Source organism: Schistocerca piceifrons, chromosome 1 (assembly GCF_021461385.2).
Source record: "Schistocerca piceifrons isolate TAMUIC-IGC-003096 chromosome 1, iqSchPice1.1, whole genome shotgun sequence".
NCBI classification, from domain to species: Eukaryota; Metazoa; Arthropoda; class Insecta; order Orthoptera; family Acrididae; genus Schistocerca; species Schistocerca piceifrons.
Genome location: NC_060138.1, coordinates 186107953 through 186133427, shown reverse-complemented (window position 1 = coordinate 186133427; position 25475 = coordinate 186107953). Strand labels below are relative to the sequence as shown.

The 25475-nt window shown below is 47.1% G+C and overlaps 1 protein-coding gene across 1 annotated transcript in view; it reads right to left on the bottom strand.

Annotated features, from left to right (window-relative positions):
* The window catches only part of LOC124798615 (flocculation protein FLO11-like), a 144161-nt gene that overhangs the window by 111031 nt on the left and 7655 nt on the right, over nucleotides 1-25475 (bottom strand). Inside the window, exon 2 of the mRNA XM_047262133.1 lies at nucleotides 24515-25431. Coding sequence (XP_047118089.1) covers nucleotides 24515-25431 — 917 coding nt within the window. The remainder of the gene's footprint in view (nucleotides 1-24514; nucleotides 25432-25475) is intronic.

Genomic DNA, 25475 nt, shown 5'->3' with positions numbered 1-25475 from the left:
TTCTCTCACGATATTGGTCCAGCGAAGCACAGAACAGAGTGAAGTACGAATTATTACAGAACCCATATTTTGAAAATTCAGGAGAGAAGAGTCCCGTGAAATTTTTCGAAGTAATGGCAAACAAAAAGCAATGCTTAGATGTACCATACAGTGACGGAGAGTTGATTAAATTATGCGCGATGAAGCTACCATTGAAATACCAGCAATCATTAGTAGGTCGCGGAGGCAATGACATCGAAGCATTTAAAGGTATTCTAAGGGAACTAGAGTTCATATTTTCGGAAGATGACGCAAGAAAAAGACGAAGCGCACGTGAAAACGAAAGCAAAAGGCAGTGGAATCCACAAGACACAGTACGAAGAAACAATAATTGCGAACCATGTGATAACTTCGCACCAAGAAACAATAGATTTCAACAAAGAACCGGTTATGGATTTAGAAGAGAATATGGCAACAACTATAATTCACCCAGGAACGGCAACAACTATTAGAGAGGGAATAACGACAACCGGAACGGGTACTGGAGAACCAATAGACCGACAAATTATCAACAAAGAAACCACTATCAACAAGCTGAACAAGAAAAGAGAATACAGACAGAAGAGGTGGAGGTAAGACCACCAAACCCCGATAAACGTTCGAATTGACACCTAAGCGCCCATGCCAAAGACAATGACGCACCGATCCAGGACAATTGTAGCACCTTGAACAGAGAAGTAAATACCTTATCACGAGAAGAGAAGAAGGAAGAAACAAATCCGCAGGGACTAGATGAAAACGAAGACAAGAAAATAACAATATCGTGTTGAGACGAAATTAATTGGTAGAATACTGACGAGGAAGATGAATTACCAGAGGCATGCACAACGAATGTAGGAGGAAAGGACGAAGTAATGAGTATTGCAGAGCTATTTGAGATGGAAACCAGGGAAAGCGAATTCAATGAGGATAATGTGCAGTCGACAGAAGTTGAAAATAAGTTACTAGTGGGCACACAATCCAACGTATATAATGAAGGAAGTTATGGAGCGATAATTAGAGCATTTAGATGCGATTATGTGGAAGTAGCGACGAAGAAGGAGAAGATAGACGAGGATGAGGAAAAAGTAGACGATGTTGAAGAAAGCGTAAATGAAGGAAGAAATAGAGAAGAGGAAATAAAAGAGAGAGAAGTAGCAGTCGAAGCTTATCCTACAGAAAGTTCGAATTCACAAGGGAAATTCCTAAAAAGACTCATGTATGATTCAGTGGAGGATTCGTTGATGCAAGAAGAAGAAGAACAGAACCAACCTTTTCAAATTCAACCAATTTTGAAGGCCATGGTAAAGCATATACCAGTCAATATTGTGATTGATAGCGGAAGTGAACTGATTGCGATCTCAGAAAATTTATTCATGCAGTGTGCCAATGAGGAATTGCCAGTTCTGAAAACACGTAAGATTAAAGTAAGAGGTCCTATTAGAAACAATGCTGCGGAAGTTACGAGACAAACAAGGTTAATTCTTTCGTGCCAAGGTCAAAAGATCGAAGCCAACTTCGTGATTATACCTAAAGTAACTGTAGATTTGATTATAGGTGCAGATTTTTTAGCTGAGGGACGAGCGATAATAGATATGGGGAAAGGTAGCGTAACATTTGGGAATGTCACACTTCTCTTTGAGCAAAAGCTAAAATTAGAAGAAATACCAGTTATAAACAAACAATTAAGAATGACGCGAGATAAAGAGGATGAAGAATTAGAATGGTATGCACAAAAGGGGAATCGCCTCAACTCATGTTGGAAGTCCATAAAGAAATCGACGAAAAATTGCAAGAAGTTCAAGGTATTTTGGAACACAGTAAAAGACAATTTGAGATTATTTTACGAGATAAAGCAGAGGTATTTTCACCTAAGACTGGCAGTATTAAACACTTTCAGTACAAGTTTGAAGATTAATTTTATTACTGGTAAGTAATCAGCACAATATTTCAAGATTATGTTGCAGATAAGATCGTCAGGAGAAAGAAGAATGAAGAGAGAGGAAGGTGGGAAAAAGAAAATAGTCTCAATAAAAGCAAAAACAAAAATAACACCAATAGTACCATAAATTAAGGTGAAGGGATAAAACGTAGATAGTCTAACAGCATGAAATACTAAAATGCTATACACTGTGACACTACACAAAAAATAAAAAAAACGAATTTGAGGATTTTTGTAGAAGTTAAGACTCAAAATACCTTAGAATTGTAACATGGAAAGGGCGCTGAAATTTGTAAAACTTTTTAAGAAGGCGTAAAACAATGTAGGTATTAGACATATGTTAGATGATTATAAGTAAAACTTTTTGTAAGAACCATTGTAAAAACTCCAGCAAGGAAAAGATGCGAGAAGTATCAAGAATGAAAAGGACGTAATTAGCAAGACACAATTCCTACAAGGCTGAAGCGTCGAGAGAACGGAAAGGACAGCAAGACCAACAGAAGGCCCTTGTAGCTGACATGGGATGTATATCTGCTGGGACAGAACACGGAACCCTGCAGAGATGCGACGGGACAACAAACGCCAGAAGGGTCTCCGAGTGCCCCGACTCGGTGGAGCGAGCAAAAAACGGCCCGACAAGAAGACGGCTTGGGCAAGCCACCACTGGCAAAAAAAAATATGTGTTAAAGTCACACTACCGCTATTAAACAGCACGCTGATGCACGAAGCTGAAGAAAATGTCCACAAAGTAGAAATGACATGTCCAAACCATTTATCAAACTGTTACTAGGAGGAGAACTTCAAAGCGACTAGTTATCAATAAATATATCCATATCCTGCACAGAGAAGAACCAAGAAGCAAGTAAGAAGCAGAGAAAAAGCAGGAAGAACAGAAGTTGAAGATTCGCAAGATTGAGACCAAGAAAGAAGGTGGGTGAAGAATAGACGACATACCTTCCCAAATCCCTATCCTATTTTAAACTAGTCGTCTGCGAAGTATTACAACGAAAAACGACCGTTTTCAGCGACACATAACGATGACTTTCACACATACAAAGCCAGTAAACCACGAGATTCTGCACTCACAGCTCCATTCCATTATGGGACCTCCACAACAGCAACACACTTGCAAATCCAACAAGGAATGACGAACGAAGCTGTACATCAAATAATACTTGCCCACATCCATCTCGCTCAAGTCCATCACCTTCGTGCAAAAAACATTCGCCACCCTCATGCTTAAACATTCATAGGACTGTGTGAATGTGTGAAATCAAATTATGTGATGTAGGAATTGTGCAAAAGAAACGTGTGAAAAACTAAATAAGTTAAGCACACCAGACAGCTAATAAACTACAAAACAACAGTCATTGACTATGGACTTAAGTAAAAAATAGACTATCGATAAAAATAAGTCATTTTCTGAAATGAACATTATAAAAAGAACAAAAGTAAGGCATAATAAACACTGAAACTATATGCCACTTATTTTCTCCTCATAAAAATAAAAGAATAACAATATTTTACTTATTTTCTCCTTATAAAAACAAAGAATAAAAAATTATCTTGTTGGATGTTTTCCCTTTTTTTTAACATTTGTACCATTTGTTAGGATAATATCTCTATACTTGTGCAGGGTCCTGAGCTGGGAACTGGTCAGCGCCGCCAGTCTCCTGTCACCGTAACCCCCGGACATGCTTCAGCGACCACCGCATGGCGCGGCAGTGGAATGTTGTGTGCTGCAGGGAATGGTAATCTTGGCTTGACCGCCTGGATTGCGAGGAAGGTAAACCTCTATAAAAACCCCTCAATCTTACGGTGTGCTGCGCGCCTATAAGATGCATGGCTGTTGGGGTGGAACAGTCGCAAGCGGGCAACCTCTGGGGCACCTGTCGCACCCCAGTTGTATAAGGCTTACCTAGGCACGCGGGGCTCTGTCTAGGTGGACTTCTAGTTCCCTTGCTGCTCATGGGACCGAGATGGAACCCTCGAACTATTCTTCTCCTGCCAGCGGAAAGGGTGGACCGCTGGTGGGTTCTAACACCCAATCCAACAAGAGGGCTCGTGTAGCCAGTCCTCCTGATTCAGGTAGTAGTAACAGAACGCATACTGCTTCGCAGAATGTGTTTTTCATAATTAAAAGAAAAGATAGGAGTTTTGAAAAAGTTTCGCCATTTTATATACAGAAGGGCTTAGAAGGTATTGCTGGCACATTAAAATCTGTAAAGCGCTTGCGAAATGGCACCTTGTTGGTTGAAACATCTAGCTTCCAGCAAGTCCAGAACCTTCAGAAGGCACAATTTCTTGGGGAGTTTGCGATAGAGACTGAATTTCACAACATCTTGAACTACAGCAAGGGTGTTGTGACTTGCAGAGATCTCGTTGACATTCCCCAAGACGAACTGAAGGCTGAATGGTCCCGGGAAGGAATTGTCGACGTGCAACACATTATGAAACGGGTGGATGGTGCTCTCATAAAGACTGACTCATTTATCCTTACATTTAACAGCACTAAATTGCCAGAGCATGTGAAGGCAGGTTTCCTATGTCTCAGTGTACGGCCTTATTACCCCAACCCCATGCGGTGTTTTAAATGCCAACACTTTGGACACACTACTCTCGGCTGTAGAGGGGAAGCCACTTGCGGGAATTGTGGTAAAGCCGCCCATGAGGGAGTTGGTTGCTCCTCTCTTCCCAAGTGTGTCAACTGCTCTGGGGATCACCCTGTGTGGAGTAGGGAATGCAGAGTTTTCCTTGAGGAACAGAAGATCCAGGAACTAAAAACTACAAAACGCATCCCGTATGGTGAGGCGAAGAAAATCTACAAGTCCATGCAGCCGCCCACGTTCGCTGCTTCCTTTTCTTCCGTTCTCAAACAACCAGTCTTGAAAATCGATGCCGCTACACAAACCGAGGTTGCTACTGTCAGCACTAGCACCTGCGCTTGTCAATGTACGTGTGTTGCTGCCGTTCCTGTGAAGCCTGCTGCTCCCCCCCCGGCCTTCTGACCAGGCCGTGGTAGCTGACATCATGGAACTTCCTGCCCCTTCCCGGGTCCAGTCTTGTGCACTGCCCAGCACTGCTACCACCCCCTACTGATTCTGAGGTTTTGGCTCCAATGCCACCTCAGGCCAGAACATCGAAGCTAAAGACAAAGGTGAAGACTCGCCCACTAAAGGAGACTGCAGTTATACAGTCTCCTGATGTGGATGTCATTCTCTCTGACGTCTCTCTCGACTCCTCTTCTGAGACGATGGAGGTTGATGTCAGACTGGGGCAATCGTCTCGCACCAAAACTGAGCCTCCACCTGTTGTGGGCTCTCCTCCCCAACAGAAAGTGAGAATGAAGGTACTCCCACCCTGATAGATGGCCCCCATTATACAGTGGAACATGAATGGATTCCGGGCACATGTGGAGGAACTGAACCTCCTAGCACGGCAACGCCCCCTGTGCTTGTGTTTACAGGAAACGCATTTAAAACCATCTGATGCTCCTGTACTAAGGGGCTATACGTCATATCGCAAAGATGACCTGACTGGAGAAAGGCCAAAGGCGGAGTCGCTGTGTTTGTCAATAATGACCACCACTCCTCTGCCCTCCCCCTGGATACTGACCTGCAAGCAGTTGCAGTTGAAATTCATTCACCTCAGAAGCTTAAGCTTACCGTTTGCTCCCTTTATTTACCCCCTCTGGATGCAATGACCTTAGACGCTCTCACAGATCTTATCAACCAACTCCCCCGCCCATTTCTTCTCCTGGGAGACTTCAATGCCCATCATGTCCTGTGGGGCTCCACTTCTCTCTGCGCTTGAGGTCGAATTTTGGAGAGCCTCCTAACATCTCAAGTGTTGTGCATCCTCAACACAGGTACTCCGACTCATTTCTCTACTGCTACAGGGTCATTCTCAGCCATTGACCTATCTTTCTGCTCTCCAACCCTCACCGACTCTGTTCACTGGGAGGTCATTGATGACCTTCATTCCAGCGATCACTTCCCTATCCGCATTCATCTCCTGGATGGTGTATTGCTGGAGCCGCGGCCACCATTGTGGATGATTGGCAGGGCTAACTGGCCACTGTTCACTCGGTTGGCTGTCTTTGACCGCCACAGTAACGTACAGGAATGGGTGGATCACATCACGCTTGTGGTCCATCATGCTGCTGACCTGTCCATACCACAGTCTTCTGGCCCTCCTAAGCGGCGCCTTGTGCCTTGGTGGACGGAAGAGTGCCGTTCAGCCATCCGGGACAGACGTGCGGCTCTTCGCCGATTTAAATGCCGCCCAACAGCAGTCAATCTTACCGCCTTTCGAATCGCGAGAGCCAGGGCACGTCGTGTCATTAAAGAGAGCAAGAGAAGGTCATGGCAGGAGTTCCTGGACTCCATCAACCGTTCCACTTGTTCCACAAGAGTATGGGAAGCCATCCGGAGGATTTCTGGTAAACATAGCCGTTTACCAATAGCTGCTGTCCTGAACCAGGGATGCCTCCAAACGACACCCAGAGCCATTGTTCAGACGCTGGCAGAGCATTTTGCACAAAGTACTGCCGCTGCAAATCAGGATCCAGCGTTTCGTCGCTACCGTGCGACTGTCGAAAGAGCGACCTTGGATTTTCGGTCGAACAGTTCTGAGGCCTACAATTCCCCTTTCTCCATGTGGGAACTTGAATCGGCACTTACTGAGACTTCTGAAACTGCACCAGGTTACGACCGCATCCGGTACTCCATGCTTCGACATCTGCCAGCGGCGTCAAAGGAAATCCTCCTCGAATGTTTTAATCTCGTATGGCAGACAGGAGTGTTCCCCACCTCGTGGAGGGAGGCAATTCTCATCTCTCTCCTCAAACCAGGAAAGGACCGCACATGTCCCGGTAGTTATCGTAGTATCGCCTTGACAAGCTGTGTCGGAAAGACCCTGGAACGGATGGTTAACCGGCGTCTGGTCTGGCTGTTAGAGACCAGACAGCTCCTTAGCCGCTTTCAGTGTGGATTCCGAAAATTTCGGTCCACGGTCGACAACCTGACCCTCCTAGAGGCGGCAATTCAGCAGGCTTTTCTCCGTCAGCATCACTGTATCGGTATCTTCTTTGATATCAGTAAGGCATATGATACTACTTGGAGACACTGTATTCTTGCACAAATGCATCAATGGGGCTTTCGTGGCCGCCTCCCCATTTTCATTCGGTCTTTCCTGTCTCAGCGGTTTTTTCGGACCCGCGTTGGTAACACACTGTCTGATCGCTTTGAGCAAGAGAACGGTGTCCCCCAGGGCAGTGTTTTAAGCGTTACCCTCTTTGCCATAGCCATCAACAGTATAACGTCTACAGTGAGAAGTCCAGTACAGTGTTCCTTATTTGTGGACGACTTTGCTGTTTTCTGTTCCTCCTCCAGTGTTGCAACCGTGAACCGTCAGTTGCAGCTAACAGTGCGGCGGTTAGAGGAATGGGCTGCAAAGACAGGTTTTCGGTTTTCTTCCGAAAAGTGTGTTTGTGTTCATTTTAATCGTTCTCGTCATCTTTTTACTTTGCCTGCCTTGCATATGGGGGATACTGTTCTACGTTTTAGAGACACAGTGCGGTTTCTGGGCCTAATTTTTGACTCCAGGTTGTCATGGCTGCCACACCTACGTGACTTGAAAGCCAGAACCCTGAAGGCATTGAACATCCTCAAGTGCCTCAGCCACAGGTCTTGGGAGTGGACAGGGCGCATCTCCTTCAGTTTTGTCGAGCTTTTGTGCGTTCACGGCTGGACTATGGGTGCACAGTATATGGGTCAGCAAGGCCGTCTTATTTGCAGATCCTTGACGCTGTTCACCATGCTGGGATTCGACTAGCCACGGGTGCTTATCGGACCAGTCCCGTACCCAGCCTCTGTGCTGAGACTGGCGAATCGCCACTTACCATCTGGCGGCAGCTCCTGCTGGTGCGCCAGGCTTGTAAGTTTCTTGCAGCTCCCAGCTCGCCTGCTCACCATCTTGTTGCCCATCCACCTCTGGACCGCCTTTTTTCCCACCGTCCCCAGGCTACGTTGCCGTTTGGGATGCGTTTGCAACGTGTGCTAGAGTCACTCGGTGTGGAGTCTGTACAACCCCAAATCCTGAGTTTTAAGCACCTGCCACCCTGGTTACCGAAGAAGCCCAGAGCGATTTTAGATTTATTGCAGTACAAGAGAGATTGCACTCCTGCCACCGTTTTTAATGCAGCTTTTCTGCCATTTCATCTGAGCACCACGACTATGTAGCTGTTTTTACGGATGGGTCGAAACAAGGGGATTCTGTTGGTTGCTCAGTTGTTTTTCCATATCGTGTCCTCAAGGTCCGACTGCCTCAGACTTTTACTGTCTTTGATGCAGAATTGTTTGCGATCTTGCGGGCACTGGAGCACATGAGACATTCTTCCTCTCCTAAATTTCTTGTCTGTTCCGATTCACTCAGTGCCCTTCACTCATTGCAACGTTTGTATGCGGCAGACAAAATTGTCCAGACCATCCAGGATGCCCTCCTCCGACTACAGCGACTGGGGAAGGTTGTAGCTTTCTGCTGGGTTCCGGGGCATGTTGGCATTGCTGGGAATGAAAGGGCAGATCTCGCAGCCAAGGAGGCGTGTCTCGCCCCACAAGTATCTCAGTGTGCTATCCCCTTGCACGCACTCACCTCGCTGTTGAGCTCACAGGTCATGCGTCGGTGGGAGGATGAGTGGCTGGAAGTAACTGACAATAAGCTCCGTATAGTCAAGCCCACAACGCGTGTGTGGTGTACTTCCTTTCAGCCCAATCGACGGGACGAGGTTCTCCTCACTCGGCTTCGAATAGGCCACAGCCCTATGACGCATGGCTTCCTTCTCCGGCGAGAGGACCCTCCAATTTGTGGTGCTTGCGGCGTCCAGGTCACTGTGCGCCACGTTTTATTGGACTGCGTTTTATTTTCTGACCAGCGGGTCGCGGCTGACTTGCCAGTGGACCTGCCATCTCTTTTAGGCAACACTCGGGCGAATGTGGCTAAAGTTTTAAAGTTCTGTGCCCTGTCAAATATTTTTACAAAGACTTTAGGGAGAGGATTTTAATTTGCTCACTGTGTGACAAGCTCGTCCGTATTTTATGTAAGTGGCCAGCCAATAACAATTTCCTGTGACATTCTTGTTGCTATGTTTCCCCTTTCCTTAGGTTTTACTTTCTTATGTAGCATTTTCCTTCTTTTCCTGCTTTCTTTGAGTGTGTGCTTTAGTTTTCTTAGGTCTGTCCACATTCGTTCCTTTTAATGTGTGTCAGGGCGCTGATGACCTCGATGTTGAGCGCCCATAAGCCCCAACACACCACCACACATCTCTATACTTGTGTATGTATATTTCTTTGTCAAAGCAATTCTTGGAAATAATTCTTATTTGTTAGCATAACAATGTTGAAATGAGTGTCTAGAAACAAAAACATTTGACTTGTACATGATATTTAGAAAATGTGTTAGGAATAGATTTTACTTAATTACTACATTTATAAAAACAATATTTCTAAGAAAATCGATGTGAAAGACTCCTCACTTTCGATAACAAACTTCTTAAAAAACAAACTTCACACTTAAATAAAGAAACAAAATAATTAAAAATTAATAATAGCATAAAAAATATTCTTCTCTTGTCATTTTTGAGAATAATATGGAAGAATATAAAAATATAAATTGGTAATACAAACTAGCATAGAACGAGAATAACGTGGCTGAACAGTAAGCAACAAAATTTAGATAACGGCTGGCTTAGACAACGATTCAATCATTGCCTAACTTCAGTACAAAAATTAAGTTCGAAGGGTGGTGATATGTAAAGTGTCAGGCAAATCCAACACCTTGCATGAAAACCCTGACATGATAAGCAAATCCAGTAGCATGTCACATAGCTCCAAATAAATCGTGACATTAAATTAACCAAAGTAATACGAGTAACGAGTGAGCAAATGGAATACCACAGACCAACACAAGAATGCCTAAATGCATATCATACCTCCCCACCGTGAGACAGACGCAGTTCCGAGGGGAGAAACGAGAACAGAAGCCGAGAGCAGAACCGTGTTAAGTTAGAAGGCCCTACGATAAGGGACGGGCTGGACAACCACGTCGCCAGCTAACCACTAGGACAACCCCAGCTGCAAGTTTTAGCGTGAGTCTTTTTCGCATCTCTGTTACGTTAGGACCACTCCCCAGCCTATGTTAAAAGCTAGAGCCCTCCAGAAGAACAGAATAGATCTCACGATAACACAAAAAGGGCCACACCACCCGCAAGTTTTTAGCGTGAGACTTTTTCGCGTCTCTGTTATGTCAGGACCACCCCCCAGCCCATGTTAAAAGATAGAGCCCTCCAGAAGAACAGTATAGATCTTACGATAACGCTAAAAGGACCACACCAGCTGCAAGTTTTAGCGTGAGACTTTTTCGCGTCTCTGTTACGTTGCAAACTTTAAAAAACATTGCCCCACCACGAAAAGTATAACGTTTCTCATTGGATGGACAGAATTTTTGTAGGTGGAGCTTAAGGTTAACATTGAGACCCTGATTGGTCAGATGAAAACACAGCCAGATAGTTTTTTTTTAAACCAACTTCGGTAAATTGTAGTAAGGAGAAGTTAGTAAAGAGTTGCTTCCGAGGCGGTGAGGTGAGTGGAGCTGTGTTGTCCGCCGCCCCCTGACGAACACCGACAAGGTAATGAACGCACACGTTGCCGCATTTTTGAGCGCATAAGGCTTCACTCAGAACTGCAGAAGTCTCATCTGTTACATCCCCTTTTTGCGTAATACTAGTGTCGATCGTCAATTAAAGCTCATGGTGTTCACATTTGCCACTTGAAGTAAAAATCTGAAACGCGATGGTTTTTCTGTTATATAGTTATTGAGAAGCCACATCAGCCACTGTAATTTACGGCAAGTTAGATAAGTAATTAAAGATAATTGTGGGTCACTGTAGACCATTTTGATAGTTTTCTCTTTTGTGAAACTTAATTTATACCTAGTTTATAGATGTGATATGGCATAAGTCATCCTTCGAACCATTGTAGAAATTGGAAACCCATTCAGGGAATATTCGCTCACATTTTTGTTGAACGCAGTTGGTTTTTACCATCCTATATTAAAATATTTCATTTTATCAATAGTGCAATTTATAAACAAAGTTTTGTGAGTAGAATAAAATTTCCAATGGTAAACTTAACTGCTTTTTCGACGTTATTTTACCAGCTAACTAAACATAGGAAAGCCTTGAACCCCTTCCACTAAATTTAGTTAGTCTTAAGATTGTTTTACAGGGAGTGCAGTGGAACTGACGCTGAAATCATTAAGTATTTGGTTATATCATCGCTAGTCTCTCTGAACTCTTTTGAATTCTACATGTCATGTGTGGTCTGGCGTCTCCTTATCAGCAACAGGTCTCAGGTTCAAACTAGTCAATTCCCTAAAAAACACGCTCAGAGCGTCGTTGCGCGAAAGTGGTAGGGAGACACGATATAGAACAAGCAGACACCACGCAGAATGTTAGACATGCTAATGTCTGGATAGCTTCTCCAAGTAGGCCATGGCGAATTTTCTGCCCTCTCTTTGTCAAGTCTAAGTATGTGCTCCGCTTCTACTTATGTCAGTGCCGGCGAGATGTGTATGTTATTCCGTTCGCACTTACGCTTATAAATCCCGTTAACAGCTCATAAGTATAAAACCCATTTATGGTCATCCCATATAAATCCTCTAAACTACTCATAAAAATTTAGAAGGCTGGACTTTATTTGAAATACTTAGGATATCATGCTGCGCACTGTAGTGTCCTTGAGACGGAACAGATAACGTGAGTTTCCCATTGTCTATAACACAAATCTCACCGGCGTTGGAATCACGTAACTCCTCACTGGACTTGCATCAGCAAGTTAGTTAAAGCAAATGAATAAATGTGCTAACGTAAGCATTTGTACACAATGCGTAGGTTTTATGTGCGCATTTGCTTTGCCTTACGGCTGGATTTTGTAACACTACACATTTGTAGGCGTGTTGTGCGACTTTGGTATCTGAAACGCTTCTAACGATTTGCTGATAGGCGTATGTAAAGAAGCGTTTATAGGCGAATTGCAGCCTCATATTCCTGTGGTAGAAGGTCTAAAGTTATCAATTTACAATGGAAGACGAAGAGTAACCGTACATTTTTACCAGACGTTTTGACAGTGTGGTCGTTTTCGCCCCACGTGGGAGCTTCTATTGTATATTTTTGTTATTTCCCGATATTCAACTCCTTGTTTTTGATTGAAAATGTAATCAAACGAAAGGTATTGAAATGTAATGTATGAGTATTAAATATTCTCATTCGTCTGTTCATCTTTAGCCTTTGATGAGTTTGGACTATAAAATTAGCGTTAAAAATGTAACCATCCACATGACTGGCTGCGCATCACGGTGTGAAAAAGGAAGAGATTTAAAAAAAAAGATTGAAGTAACGAGGAACTGAAAAAAAAAATGTCGACCAGGAGCTTCTTTTCTAAAAACAGCATTTAGGGCTGCGCCATTATTTGCTGTTCCTGCAGCCAGATAACGAAGACAGACTGTAATGATGCTGGTACAACTGTCAAAGAAAATTATCCATTTGTCGGGACAGTGTGATCTCCAGTCGAAGGACAGCTGGTAAAATTTCCCTCAATAGTGTATCTTACTATATGAATCAACACTTCAAAATCGGTAGGCGACAGTCTGGTGGAATATGAAAACCCGTGGCGTCGCTGTCTTAATTTTGGTAACAATGTGTTCTCGTTCCTAGGTCCTTCTGCGAGCATCTAGCGCGTCCGCTATGGTTTACTTTTCAGCGTTGTGGTCGTATCATTGAACCCTAGTACCAAGCATGTACTCATTTCGCACATAAGAACGTCGCAAAAGATGGAAAGCAAAAACTAGTGTTGTCGCTCGGCCAAGACGACAAGACAGTCTCAGTACATTGACTATAGACAATGTCTGGAGATGGGCTATAGGGAGTCTGGAGATAAATCACCGAACACATCTATTAGTGTACTCTAGGCTCAGACAGTTCTCACGTCGTACAACCGCTCTCTTATTCCTTTAACTGTGCAGTGTTTCGATCTACGTTGTATTTCTCCAGATTTCTAGTGCGCATTTTTTGATTTCACAATGTGTCAAAAACAATGATTTCAAAGGGTCCCTAGAAAGTACTGTGGTTAAGGAAAAGGTGTGAGCTTGTCAGAAAAATCTATCTATATCAAACAAGATTAAATGACGAGTGAAGTCTGTGTTTCCAGGTATTCTGAGATATAACTAGGCAGTTACTATGCCGTCAAAGAAGAACGGGCCAATTCAGTAGCGTAATGACGCCTAAGCTCACGCTACACGTCTGGTCAAGCCACTTTAGTATCAAAAGTATTCCCAAATTGCAAATACGATCTTACAACAGCCGTATGGTTTGCTATAGACACATGAACTTTTCTGTCGGACAGAGACTCGAAGCCGAATTTACTGCTTATCGAAAATTGCAGTGTCTATTTGACAGAGGCTGTATAGTTCGATGCAGATGTCCTTGATACATGCATATACAGACACTCCACGAAAAGTCTTTCATGCAAAAGTAAGCCAAACTGATGAGAAAAGCATCGTTTTGCCTATTTTGGAATCACACGAACAGCTTGCGAGTACTTATGGGACGTAGACACAATGACATATGGAAGTTTGGATCGGCACGGATAGTCGAAGTGGTTAAGGCGACAGTAGGGATAAGTAGGAAATCCAGGTTCGAGACCCTGTCTGGCAGAAATTTTCATTTATCTATAGTAAACCACAGAGCAGTTGTTACATCGCATTCGCAATTTGTGAACACATTTCTTGATTCAATACGAAAGTAATGTCAGTGAGAAAGAGATATAAACGGATTGAGTGCCAAATTGGAGGAACGAAGAACAGGCAGACAGTTTCAAGTTCTTAGGATACATATTCTCACAGGATGGCAACATAGCGAAAGAACTGGAAGCAAGGTGTAGCAAAGCTAATGCAGTGAGCGCTCAGCTACGATCTACTCTCTTCTGCAAGAAGGAAGTCAGTACCAAGACTAAGTTATCTGTGCACCGTTCAATCTTTCGACCAACTTTGTTGTATGGGAGCGAAAGCTGGGTGGATTCAGGTTATCTTAACAATAAGGTTGAGGTTACGGATATGATTGCAGGTACTAGTAGATGGGAACAATGGCAGGAGGGTGTCCAAATTGGGAATGAACTCTGTAGATGTAGCAGTTAGGGCGAACAGGCTTAGATGGTGGGGTCATGTTATACGCATGGGAGGAGCAAGGTTACCTAAGAGACTCATGGGTTCAGCAGTAGAGGGTAGGAGGCGCCGGGGCAGGCCAAGTAGAAGGTACCTGGATACGGTTAAAAACGATTTTGAAGTAAAAGGCTTAACATCAGAAGAGGCACCAATGTTAGCACTGAATAGGGGATCATGGAGGAATTTTATAAGGGGGACTATGCTCCAGACTGAACGCTGAAAGGAATAATCAGTCTTAAATGATGATGATGGTGAATACAGCCTTAGATTGTCAGCAGTCAGTTCCTTCAGACATACATTCATGTCTGAAGGACATTTGCATCGAACTTTGCAGACACTGTCAAATACAGTAACTGCACTAACTATCAAATCGCTTCCTTGTCAACGTCAACCGGTGTCTTTAATGACTCTTAAGTGCATGCAAATGAGATTGTTTGCAGGTCAGACCAGAGAACTTGTTATCTTCACTAATAGCCGCTTTAATTTACTTGCACTATTTAAGCCTATTTCGCTAATCAGATATTTTAGTAGCCTTGACAAATGTCCGTGCATTTCATCGGCTTACCACAATTCCAAGTGGTAAGGGAATATAACATTTTCGTTGTAGTTTTATTTAGGGGGCTCGCTCTCAGTATGAAGGGAATCAAACTTCTTCAGAGAAATCCATTTATAGTTGAGAATTTCGATATCTTTCACACCGCCGGTTTCAAATTTATCCTGAGTATGGGCAGCTCGTTGATGACTTAATAACAAACTCGTATTGTACTGTTTCATACTTCGAGGAACACGTCAATACAGCCTTGTACTGTATAAACAAAACCTCATTTCGGCCATATTCTTCACAGCCTGCACGTAATTCGTGTTACGTTTGCCATAGAGGAAACGTTACACTACGCTACGCTACACTCGTTTTGTTCTGTTGATATTGGTTGTAAAAGAATGATTATATTTTTCATGTTTCCTTGTATATCATGGCTCTGGAAGACCGAAATGAATATCAAGGAAAGACGACCTGCTGCTCAGAAAACTGTTCTCAGCACACGCGACGATAAAAAAAAAATACACACACGAAGTTTCTAGCTTACGCAACGGGAACGCCGTTTGCTGCAATAACTGGAGCTTCCCAAAGCAGTTGCCACGATCACAGAAAAACGCTACACAGGGGGAGGTCGGGCCAAGGTGACGACTGTTTTCGCATTCGGGAGGACGACGGCTCCGTACCAGTCAGGCTGTTAGGTTTCCCGTAGTTTCCCTAAATCACTTAAGGCAAATGCTGAGATGGTTCCTCTAAAAGTGAGACGGCTGAATTCCTTCCCTTTAATTCCCCAGTCCGAGCTCGTAATTCATATTCAATCACCTCGCTGTAAACGGTATGTTGAACCCTAATCTAACTTCTTCCCTTTCCAGAAGAGGTCGCCGGCCGAAGTGGCCGTGCGGTTAAAGGCGCTGCAGTCTGGAACCGCAAGACCGCTACGGTCGCAGGTTCGAATCCTACCTCGGGCATGGATGTTTGTGATGTCCTTAGGTTAGTTAGGTTTAACTAGTTCTAAGTTCTAGGGGACTAATGACCTCAGCAGTTGACTCCCGTAGTGCTCAGAGCCATTTGAACCATTTTTGAACCAGAAGAGATCAACCGTTTTGCTTCAATAGTAACATTTTCCAGTCAGATCACCGACGTTAAGTGCTGTTGGGCTTAGCTAGCATTTGGATAGGAGACTGTCCGGGTCTGCAGAGCGCTGTTGGCCAATGGGCTGCAATCTGCCCTTGTGAGTCCAATTGAGGAGCTGCTTGACAGGCAAACAGCGGCTCCGATCGGGAAAGCTGACAACGGCCCGGGAATTGTATGCTCACCAGATGCCCCTTCAAGTCTGCATGCAGGCAGAGGAGGACATCGCGGTCGGTCGGTATTTTTGGGACCTACGACGCCTATTTGGACGAAATTTAATTTTAATTTAGTTTTCAGAAGAATACGCTTGGACCACATTCCTTGGCTTATGTCACAAATAAAAACTCCTAAATCTTGTCATAAACGTTAGAAATAGCTAGCAATAATTATCCCGACAGTTAATGTGAGGGTTGTCTAGACGGTTGAAGTTGAAAAGATAAACTGGTAAAGCGAACAACTACAGCTCCGTATCCTCGAAAATGCGATTCCCCACAGCGAGAAATCCGATATGAGCTAATGCGTGTTTCTGTTTCAGTGCCCGAAGTCATCCATGGTTCTAATTACTATAGCTAGCTGCTACTAGGTATTCGCTGTCCTTTAGAATGCAGTTACCTAAAACAAAAGAATGTTGTTGTTGTGGTCTTCAGTCCTGAGACTGGTTTGGTGCAGCTCTCCATGCTACTCTATCCTGTGCAAGCTTCTTCATCTCCCAGTACCTACTGCAACCTACATCCTTCTGAATCTGTTTAGTGTATTCATCTCTTGGTCTCCCTCTACGATTTTTCCCTCCACGCTGCACTCCAATACTAAATTGGTGATCCCTTGATGCCTCAGAACATGTCCTACCAACCGATCCCTTCTTCTAGTCACGTTGTGCCACAAACTTCTCTTCTCCCCAATCCTATTCAATACCTCCTCATTAGTTATCTTATCTACCCATCTAATCTTCAGCATTCTTCTGTAGCACCACATTTCGAAAGCTTCTATTCTCTTCTTGTCCAAATTATTTATCGTCCACGTTTCACTTCCATACATGGCCACACTCCATACAAATACTTTCAGAAACGACTTCCTGACACTTAAATCTATACTCGATGTTAACCAATTTCTCTTCTTCAGAAACGCTTTCCTTGCCGTTGTCAGTCTACATTTTATATTCTCTCTACATCGACCATCATCAGTTATTTTGCTCCCCAAATAGCAAAACTCCTTTACTACTTTTAGTGTCTCATTTCCTAATCTAATTCCCTCAGCATCACCCGACTTAATTCGACTACAGTCCATTATCCTTGTTTTGCTTTTGTTGACAAAAGAGTAGCCTACCAATAAAGAAATAAAATGATACACTGTATAGATAATTAGCCTACAATAAGAAATTTATTGACCAGTCAGTGTTCTCTGTAGCTATAGCGTGAGAGACTTTTCAGCAGAACAGTTCCGTAGTTCACATTCAAAACACAAGCTATTGGTGTTCTGAAATATTTATTCATCTAGTGAACTACTTGTCGACTTACATAGCTATGGTATATTTAGCTGCAGTCAAATATATCAGTTGGGTGGTGTAATTATTAGGAAATACTCGTACATTACATGTGAAAGGTGTGATACAAAACTGGCAGAGTAAAATTAACCTTTTTTGTTAGAGTATGCACACATAGCAAAAAAAAGTTAAAACTATGTAGTTAATAAGTAGTTAACTTGTGCAAAAACAGAGCGCGTGAACACAAAATAGCAGAGAGATATGCAATGAGACGGAAGACTTTCTAGCAAACAGAACTGCCGTCGTTAAAGGTAGGTCATCGTCAGTGGATAAGCAGTGTATGTTCTACCCGCAACCTTGCAATAACTGGTTACAGTCGGTTAAATCCGCTGATTCGTGGGTATCATGTTACACGTGAGGCAACTGGGGGCAAGGTCACCCACCATCACCCCCCCCCCCCACCTCCCCAGCACAACCACCACCATCCAGCCCCCATACCAGAGGCAATGTGCAGAGGTCATCAAGGGCAATCTCCATCCTGCCCACACACATATCCTGCACCCCCTCCCCTCTGGACCATTACGAATCCTCTCCCTCAACTTCCTCATCCTTTAAACTTTGAGTAATTGAGTGCGATGCATCATTCGAGTTCTGAGCACCATGATTGAAACATTAGGTTTCTTGGCTTTAGGGTGTGGGTATTTGTTATGAATAATCATAATAAAAAATAAAATCTATTGTTATTCCAGTTACATAGGTTTCATAGTTTCGAGGTTTGTATTCCACAGGAAAAGAACTATGGTGTGGTTACTTGTTATAAATAACAAATTAATTATATTATTATTCGAATCACGCAAATTCTGTCATTTGAGGTCCGTACTGGGGAGAGCGTACTTGGTACAAATAACAAATTAAATTTATTATTACTCTAATTATGTGACCTTCGTTTTTTAGACTTGGTCTCCTTAGTGAGAGACCAGGGAGTGGGTATTTGCTATAAATAGTAGGCTAATAATAGTAAGTTAATTTTATTGTTATTCCAGTTACACAAGTTTAATCATTTTAGGCCTGGATTCTTTTGTGAGAGGACCAGGGTATGAGTGTTTGTTACAAATAACAAATTAATTTTATTATCACACAATTACATGAGTTTTGTCCCACTGATCTCTAAGTCATGGTTACATCACGTCACATCAACATCACATCACATCAACATCACAATGCTCTCAGCCAATCACACTGCAGCTTGTGTCCAAATGTACCTGAACTATCTGAATTATTTATCGATCATAAGCTGTTACTCGCCATTCGAAGTATGTGCTCTGTACTGAGAAGATCAGAGTATGGCTATTTGTTATAACTAACAAATTAATTTTGTTATTATTTAAATCACATGTACGTAGCCCAGTACACAATTTAACAGCCGGCCGCCGTGGCCGAACGGTTCTAGGCGCTTCAGTCCGAAACCGCGCTGCTGATACGGTCGCAGGTTCGAATCCTGTCTCGGGCATGGATGTGTGTGATGTCCTTAGGTTAGTTAGGTTTAAGTAGTTCTAAGTCTAGAGGACTGATGACCTCAGATGTTAAGCCCCGTAGTTTTTAGAACCATTTGAACAATTTAACTACATTAAATCTCCTACGAAAAGGCCCTCTTCATTATTTCTGTAGGAATAATACTTTGCACCCAGCGAGCAACGGAATATGAAAATACCGCGCATTGGTTTTGAAGGCGTTGTAGGCTGCATAGAACCCATAGCTGCAGGACCCTGCACCCTGTACAATAACGTTCCTATCACACTCCCTTAGCGTACTCCCGATATTACCTTTACAACTGTCTATTTTATTCTGTAAAGAACAACGTGTTGAGTTCTGCATGTGAGGAAGTCCTCAACTCCGCCAGACACCTGTTTCGATACTCGGTAAACTCGAATTTTGTTCGCTAAACGACTGTGCAGAACTGTCAAATCCCTGACTGAATAACGGCGGGGATAGGCTATAAACCCGACGTATGTCATTCCTTTCTCAACAAATGCTTCCCTTTCATGTTCTTCGACTCCTGTAACTACTGTTTGGTTTCTATACAAGATGTAAATTAACTTGTTTTTTTCTTTTTTTCCTTTATTGTGATTTTAATACCAGTATAACAGGTAGGCTAGCAGCAGCATAATACGCCGCTCTTCAGCCAAAGATAGTACAATGATAAAACAGAGAAGACACATGAGTTGGAACAAAACGGCGGCGAAAAAACAGTAGACACAAGAACATAAAAAACATGAAGCCGTTCACACTCGATGACAATCCACACTACGAACTCTGTTGACACGAAACACAAACACTGAAGGTGTCGATGGCACTGTGAACGATGGAGTGTGACGGTAAACTCTGAACACTAAACACGACGGCACACACGAGACACTGATGGCGATGATTTCCGGCGCGCGAATGTCCACTTAGCGTGTGCGAGTCCGGGGACCTGCCAAGAGGGGAAGAAGCGTGAGGTGGGGGAGAGGGGAGAACAAGGATGCCAATGGCTGAGGAGATGGGAGGAGGAGGAGAGGGACAGGGGAGGGGAAGCCCAGGGGAGGAGTGAGGAGAAATGAAGGAGGGAGGGAAGTAAGGGGGAGAGGAGGGAGGGAGGGTGCCCAAAGGAGCAAACACAGGAAGAGAGAGGGAGGATCAAAGTTGGTAGGAGGGGTAGATGGAGGGGAGGAGAGTATCATCAGGGAGAGGGAGCCGGCGGAAGCCACCTTGGGAGAGGGTAAGGAGGGTGGAGAGATGGAGGCCGGGTGGGACATGGAAATACAGGCGCGGCAGCAGGCGGGGGCGGGAGAGGATGGGCGAGACAAGTGGGTGAGGAGGATCAAGTTTGCGGGAGGTGTACAGGATCCGTATCCTTTCAAGGAAAAAGAGGAGGTGGGGGAACGGAATGAGATCGTACAGGATCCGTGTGGGGGAGGGGAGACGGATGCGATAGGTGAGGCGGAGAGCATGGCGTTCAAGGATATGAAGGGATTTATAAAAGGTAGGGGGGCGGAGATCCAGACCAGATGGGCGTAACATAGGATAGGGCGGATGAGGGATTTATAGGTGTGGAGTATGGTGGAGGGATCCAGACCCCACGTACGGCCGGAAAGGAGCTTGAGGAGATGGAGTCGGGAGCATGCCTTGGCTTGGATTGACCGGAGATGGGGGGTCCAGGAGAGTCGACGGTCGAGGGTGATGCCAAGGTACTTAAGGGTGGGGGTGAGGGCGATAGGACGGCCATAGATGGTGAGATAGAAATCAAGGAGGCCAAAGGAAGGGGTGGTTTTGCCTACAATGATCGCCTGGGGTTTGGAGGGATTGACGTTGAGCAATCACTGGTTGCACCAAGCGGTGAACCAGTCAAGATGGGATTGGAGAAGGTGTTGGGAGCGCTGCAGGGTGGGGGCCAGGGCAAGGAAGGCAGTGTCATCGGCAAACTGGAGAAGGTGGACGGGGGGTGATGGAGGCGGCATGTCCGCGGTATATAAAAGGTACAAAAGGGGAGAGAGGACGGAGCCTTGGGGCACACCGGCAGCGGGAACAAAGGTGTAGGAATCCGTGTTATGGATGGTGACGTAGGAAGGACAGTGGGAGAGAAAGGAGTCGATCAGACGGACATAGTTAATGGGAAGGGCGAAGGTTTGGAGCTTGAAGAGGAGACCGGAATGCCATACGCGGTCATAAGCACGTTCGAGGTCCAGGGAGAGGAAGATTGTGGAGTGACAGGAATTAAGCTGTTCGGAAAGGAGATGAGTGAGGTGAAGGAGAAGGTCGTCGGAGGAGAAGGACGGCCGAAAGCCACACTGGGTAACGCGAAGGAGGAGGTGCTGGCAGAGATGCTGGTGGATGCGGCGGGTGAGGATAGATTCCAGGACCTTGGTGAAGACCGAGGTAAGGCTGATAGGATGGTAGGAGGAGACGGCGGACGGCGGTTTACCAGGTTTAAGGAACATCAGGATACAGGAGATTTTCCACAGGTCGGGAAAGTAACCGGTGGACAGGACTACATTGTAGAGCCTGGCCAGGGTGGAGAGGAAAGAGACAGGAGCTTCACGAAGGTGACGGTAGATGACACGATCGTGACCAGGAGCGGTGTTGCGTTTCGTGCGGAGTGTAGCAATGAGATCCTGTGTAGTGATAGGGGCATTGAGTTCCGTGTGTGCAATGTTGTCCAAGTACTGGAAACCAGGTGTGAGGGGAGGGACAGAGGTGTCAGTTCGATCGCGGAAATACGGGAAGAGGGAGTAATCGAACTGGGGATCATCGGGGATGGAAAAGACATTGGAGAGGTAAGAGGCAAAGTGATTGGCCTTACTAAGGGTGTCAGGGAAGGGGTGATCATCATGGAGAAGAGGATAGTAGAGGGAGGGTTTAGTTCCAGTAAGGCAACTGAAGGCTGACCAGAACTTGGACGAGTTTATAGGTAGGGTAGCATTTAAACGGGTGCATGTCTGTCGCCAGTCCCGGCGTTTCTTAGGCGCGAGCAAATTTCGAATGTGTCACTGGAGTTGCCGGTGGCATCGGAGTGTGTCCGGGTCACGCGTGTGGAGGAAGGCATGGTAGAGACGGTGGGATTCACAGAGGGGGAGGAGGGTCTGTGGGGGCAAGGAAGGACGGTGGGGATGGATGGCAACAGTAGGGACGTGGGCCTCCGCGGCCTCAGACAAGGTCTGTTAGAGAAAGGAGGCGACATGGGTTACATCGTCAGGATAGTGGTAGGTGAAGGGGTGGCTATCGACCTGGGTGGAGAGGGTATCCCGGTAGGCATTCCAGTTGGCACGGGAAAAGTCATGGACGTACTTTGGGGTTGGATCATTACGAGGATCGGGGCGGGGGCGACGACTGTCTGAAACGGTGAGGAGGACAGGGAGGTGGTCGCAGCCAATAGGCTCCAGGACATCCACCGTTATGCGGCCAAGGAGGTTAGTGGAGGAAAGGATAACATCGGGAGTGGAGTTGGATTCGGGACGGGTGTGCTGGGGGATGGGGATGAGGTCGCCTTGAACAGAGGAGAGGAACCGGTGCCACCGCTGTAACTGGGCGGCGGAATGACTATGGATGTTGAGGTCAGCGGCGATCATGTAGGAGGAGAAGGTATGGTCAATGTGGGAGAGGAAGTCGAAGGGAATAGGGGCGTTAGGGTGGACATAGATGGTGGCGCAGGTGACGGTAAGGCTGGGGAAGAAGAGACTAAGGATCAGGGGGTCGGGAAGGAGAGGTTGGAGCCAAACTGGGATCTGGCGGTGGTGACCAATGGCAACTTCGCCACGCACAATTGGGAGGGGATTATCGGAGCAGTGAAAGAGGTACGGCGATGTGTGGACGGTGTGGTGGGGTTGGAGGAAGGTTTCATTGAGGAGGAAGGCATCCACGCAGTGGGTGGCAAGGGTGTGCAGGAAGAGGTTCTTGTTGGCGGGAAGGGAGTGGATGTTCTTGAAAAGGATATGGTGCTGTCGCGCCATGACAGGGATTTAGACAAGGGTGTCAAGACGGGAAAAGGTGAAATGGGCCTGGTTGTTGGAGTAGGTGGCATACATTTGTAAGTGGAAAATGGAACGGGCAGTGAGGGAGACCTGTTGGAGGGTGTGAGGGCGCTGGAAAGGGTGGACGTTTTGTAGGACAATGGTGAGGAACCTGATGATGTCCTCAGTGGTGGGCGGGGGGGGCGAAGGGAATTGCCAGGAGGGGTGGGGGCGTCCAGAGGATGGACAGGGACGGTGAGTTCAGGAGTGGTCGGAGGGGGTCGGGCTTTACACTTTTGGGAGTAGGTGGGATGGGGGAGATTGCAGGTATTACAGGAGGGAGGGGATTGAAGGTTAGGGCACTGCTGGAGGAAGTGTGCTTGCCTACAATGCGGGCAGGTGGGGGCCTCATGGCACTCGGCTGTTGGGTGTGCGTTATAGCGCAGACACCTCTGGCAGCACAGGGATTGAGGAGGGGAACGGGAGGGGTCGACCTTATAGCGCTGGTTGAAGAGGAGGGCACCCTCCTTCAGGAGATGGTCAATGGAGGGGGCATCCTCGGAGAAAACCCGCATAAGGCGGGTGGGGCCGGTCGAGTTGAAAATGTGGCGGACCGCCTGCACCTCCAGCGTGGGATGTGCCTCGAGCTCTGCCAACACCTCCTCCTCCGTGATCGTCGGACTGAGCCGAGTTATCACGGCGGTGAGGGTCGGCGGGCGACATAGGGGTTGGGGTTGGCAGGTAGGAGATGGAGAAGGAGCAGGGGTGAGAGAGACGTTAGGGCCAAAACGGGTGATGGGGAGGCAGGAGAGGATGTCAGTATGGAGGATGGGGCTGGGGGAGGAGATGAGAATGGAATCCCGTCTGGGAGTGAGGAGGGAGATGGGGTCACCAGGGAAGTGTTGGCGGAGGAGCAGGGAGAGATTCCGGGCCTCGAGAAGGGAAGGATCGGGACGGGAGAGGAGGTATTTGTATAAAGAGGGGGGGAGGAGGAGAAGGAGAGGCGGAGGGAGCAGGGCCAGGTGGGGAGACATCCATGGCATCCTGGGGGGGGAGGGGAAGGAGGACGGGGCGGGGCGTTTTTGGGAGCGGAGGAGATGGTGGTGCCACTAGGGCGTTTAATGGCAGCAGAAGGGTGGGTGGTGGCATGAGAGACGGGAGCTATAGGGAGGTGGCAGGAAGGGGCAGGTCCTGGCATGGACACAGCAGTCGGCGCCGGAGATGGTGACAGTGAAGGTGACGGCGACAGCAACGGTGGTGGTGGTGATGGCGAAGGCGATGGGGAGAGTTGGGCATGGGCAGTGGCCTGACAGGCCACCACCCTAGCTGGAGCTGCAGTGACAGGCTGGGGGAGTGAGGGGAAAGGATCAGAGGGAGAGGAGCGGGAGGAAGAAGCTGGAGAGGGGGCGACAAAGAGCGAGGGCGAAGGGATAGTGAGAAGAGGAGGGATGGAGAGAGGGGGGTGTGACTGGGCACACCATGTAATGGTGGTGGTGGCGGCGGAGGGCGACATATACACAATGGCAGTGGTGGTAGTAGTGGCAGTGGTGGTAGGGGCTGACATGACGACAGGGAGAAACAAAAAAGCACAGGACGAGAAGGAGGGGAAAAACTGGGGACAGATGAAGACGGACGAAGACGAATACAGACGAAGACCAGAGTCCCATGCTGCTGGCGCTGGCGCTGGCGCTGGCGACAGCTGGCAGGATTGCCGCAGCTGCTGCTGCTGCCGCAGATGGGGCTGGGGCCGCTGCTGCTGCTGCTGCTGCTGGAGGGCTGACTGGCTGGACTGCTGCTGCTGGAGGGCTGGCTGGCTGGCTGGCTGGACCACTGCTGCCGGCTGGACCGCTGCTGCTGGCCGGGATCGCTGCTGCTGGCCAGGATCGCTGCCGCTGGCTGGGATCGCTGCTGTTGGCCGGGATCGCTGCTCCTGGCCGGGAACGCTGCTGCTGGCTGGGATCGCTGCTGCTGGCCGGGATCGCTGCTGCTGGCCGGGATCGCTGCTGCTGGCCGGGATCGCTGCTGCTGGCCGGGATCGCTGCTGCTGGCTGGGATCGCTGCTGCTGGCCGGGATCGCTGCTGCTGGCCGGGATCGCTGCTGCTGGCCGGGACCGCTGCTGCTGGCGGGGATCGCTGCTGCTGGCCGGGATCACTGCTGCTGGTCAGGACCGCTGCTGCTGGCCGGGAACGCTGCTGCTGGCTGGGATTGCTGCTGCTGGCCGGGATCACTGCTGCTGGCTGGGATCGCTGCTGCTGGCCGGGACCGCTGCTGCTGGCCGGGACCGTTGCTGCTGGCCGGGATCGCTGCTGCTGGCCGGGACCGCTGCTGCTGGCCGGGACCGCTGCCGCTGGCCGGGATCGCTGCTGCTGGCCGGGATCACTGCTGCTGGCCGGGATCACTGCTGCTGGCCGGGATCGCTGCTGCTGGCTGGGTCCACTGCTGCTGGCCGGGTCCACTGCTGCTGGCCGGGACCGCTGCTGCTGCTGCTGCTCGGCTGGACCGCTGCTGCTCGGCTGGCTGGCTGGCTGGCTGGTACCTGAAAACCTAGCACTTCGATTAGTGCTGGAATGGCACAATCGAAGGGCGGTATCATTTCGGAGTACCGC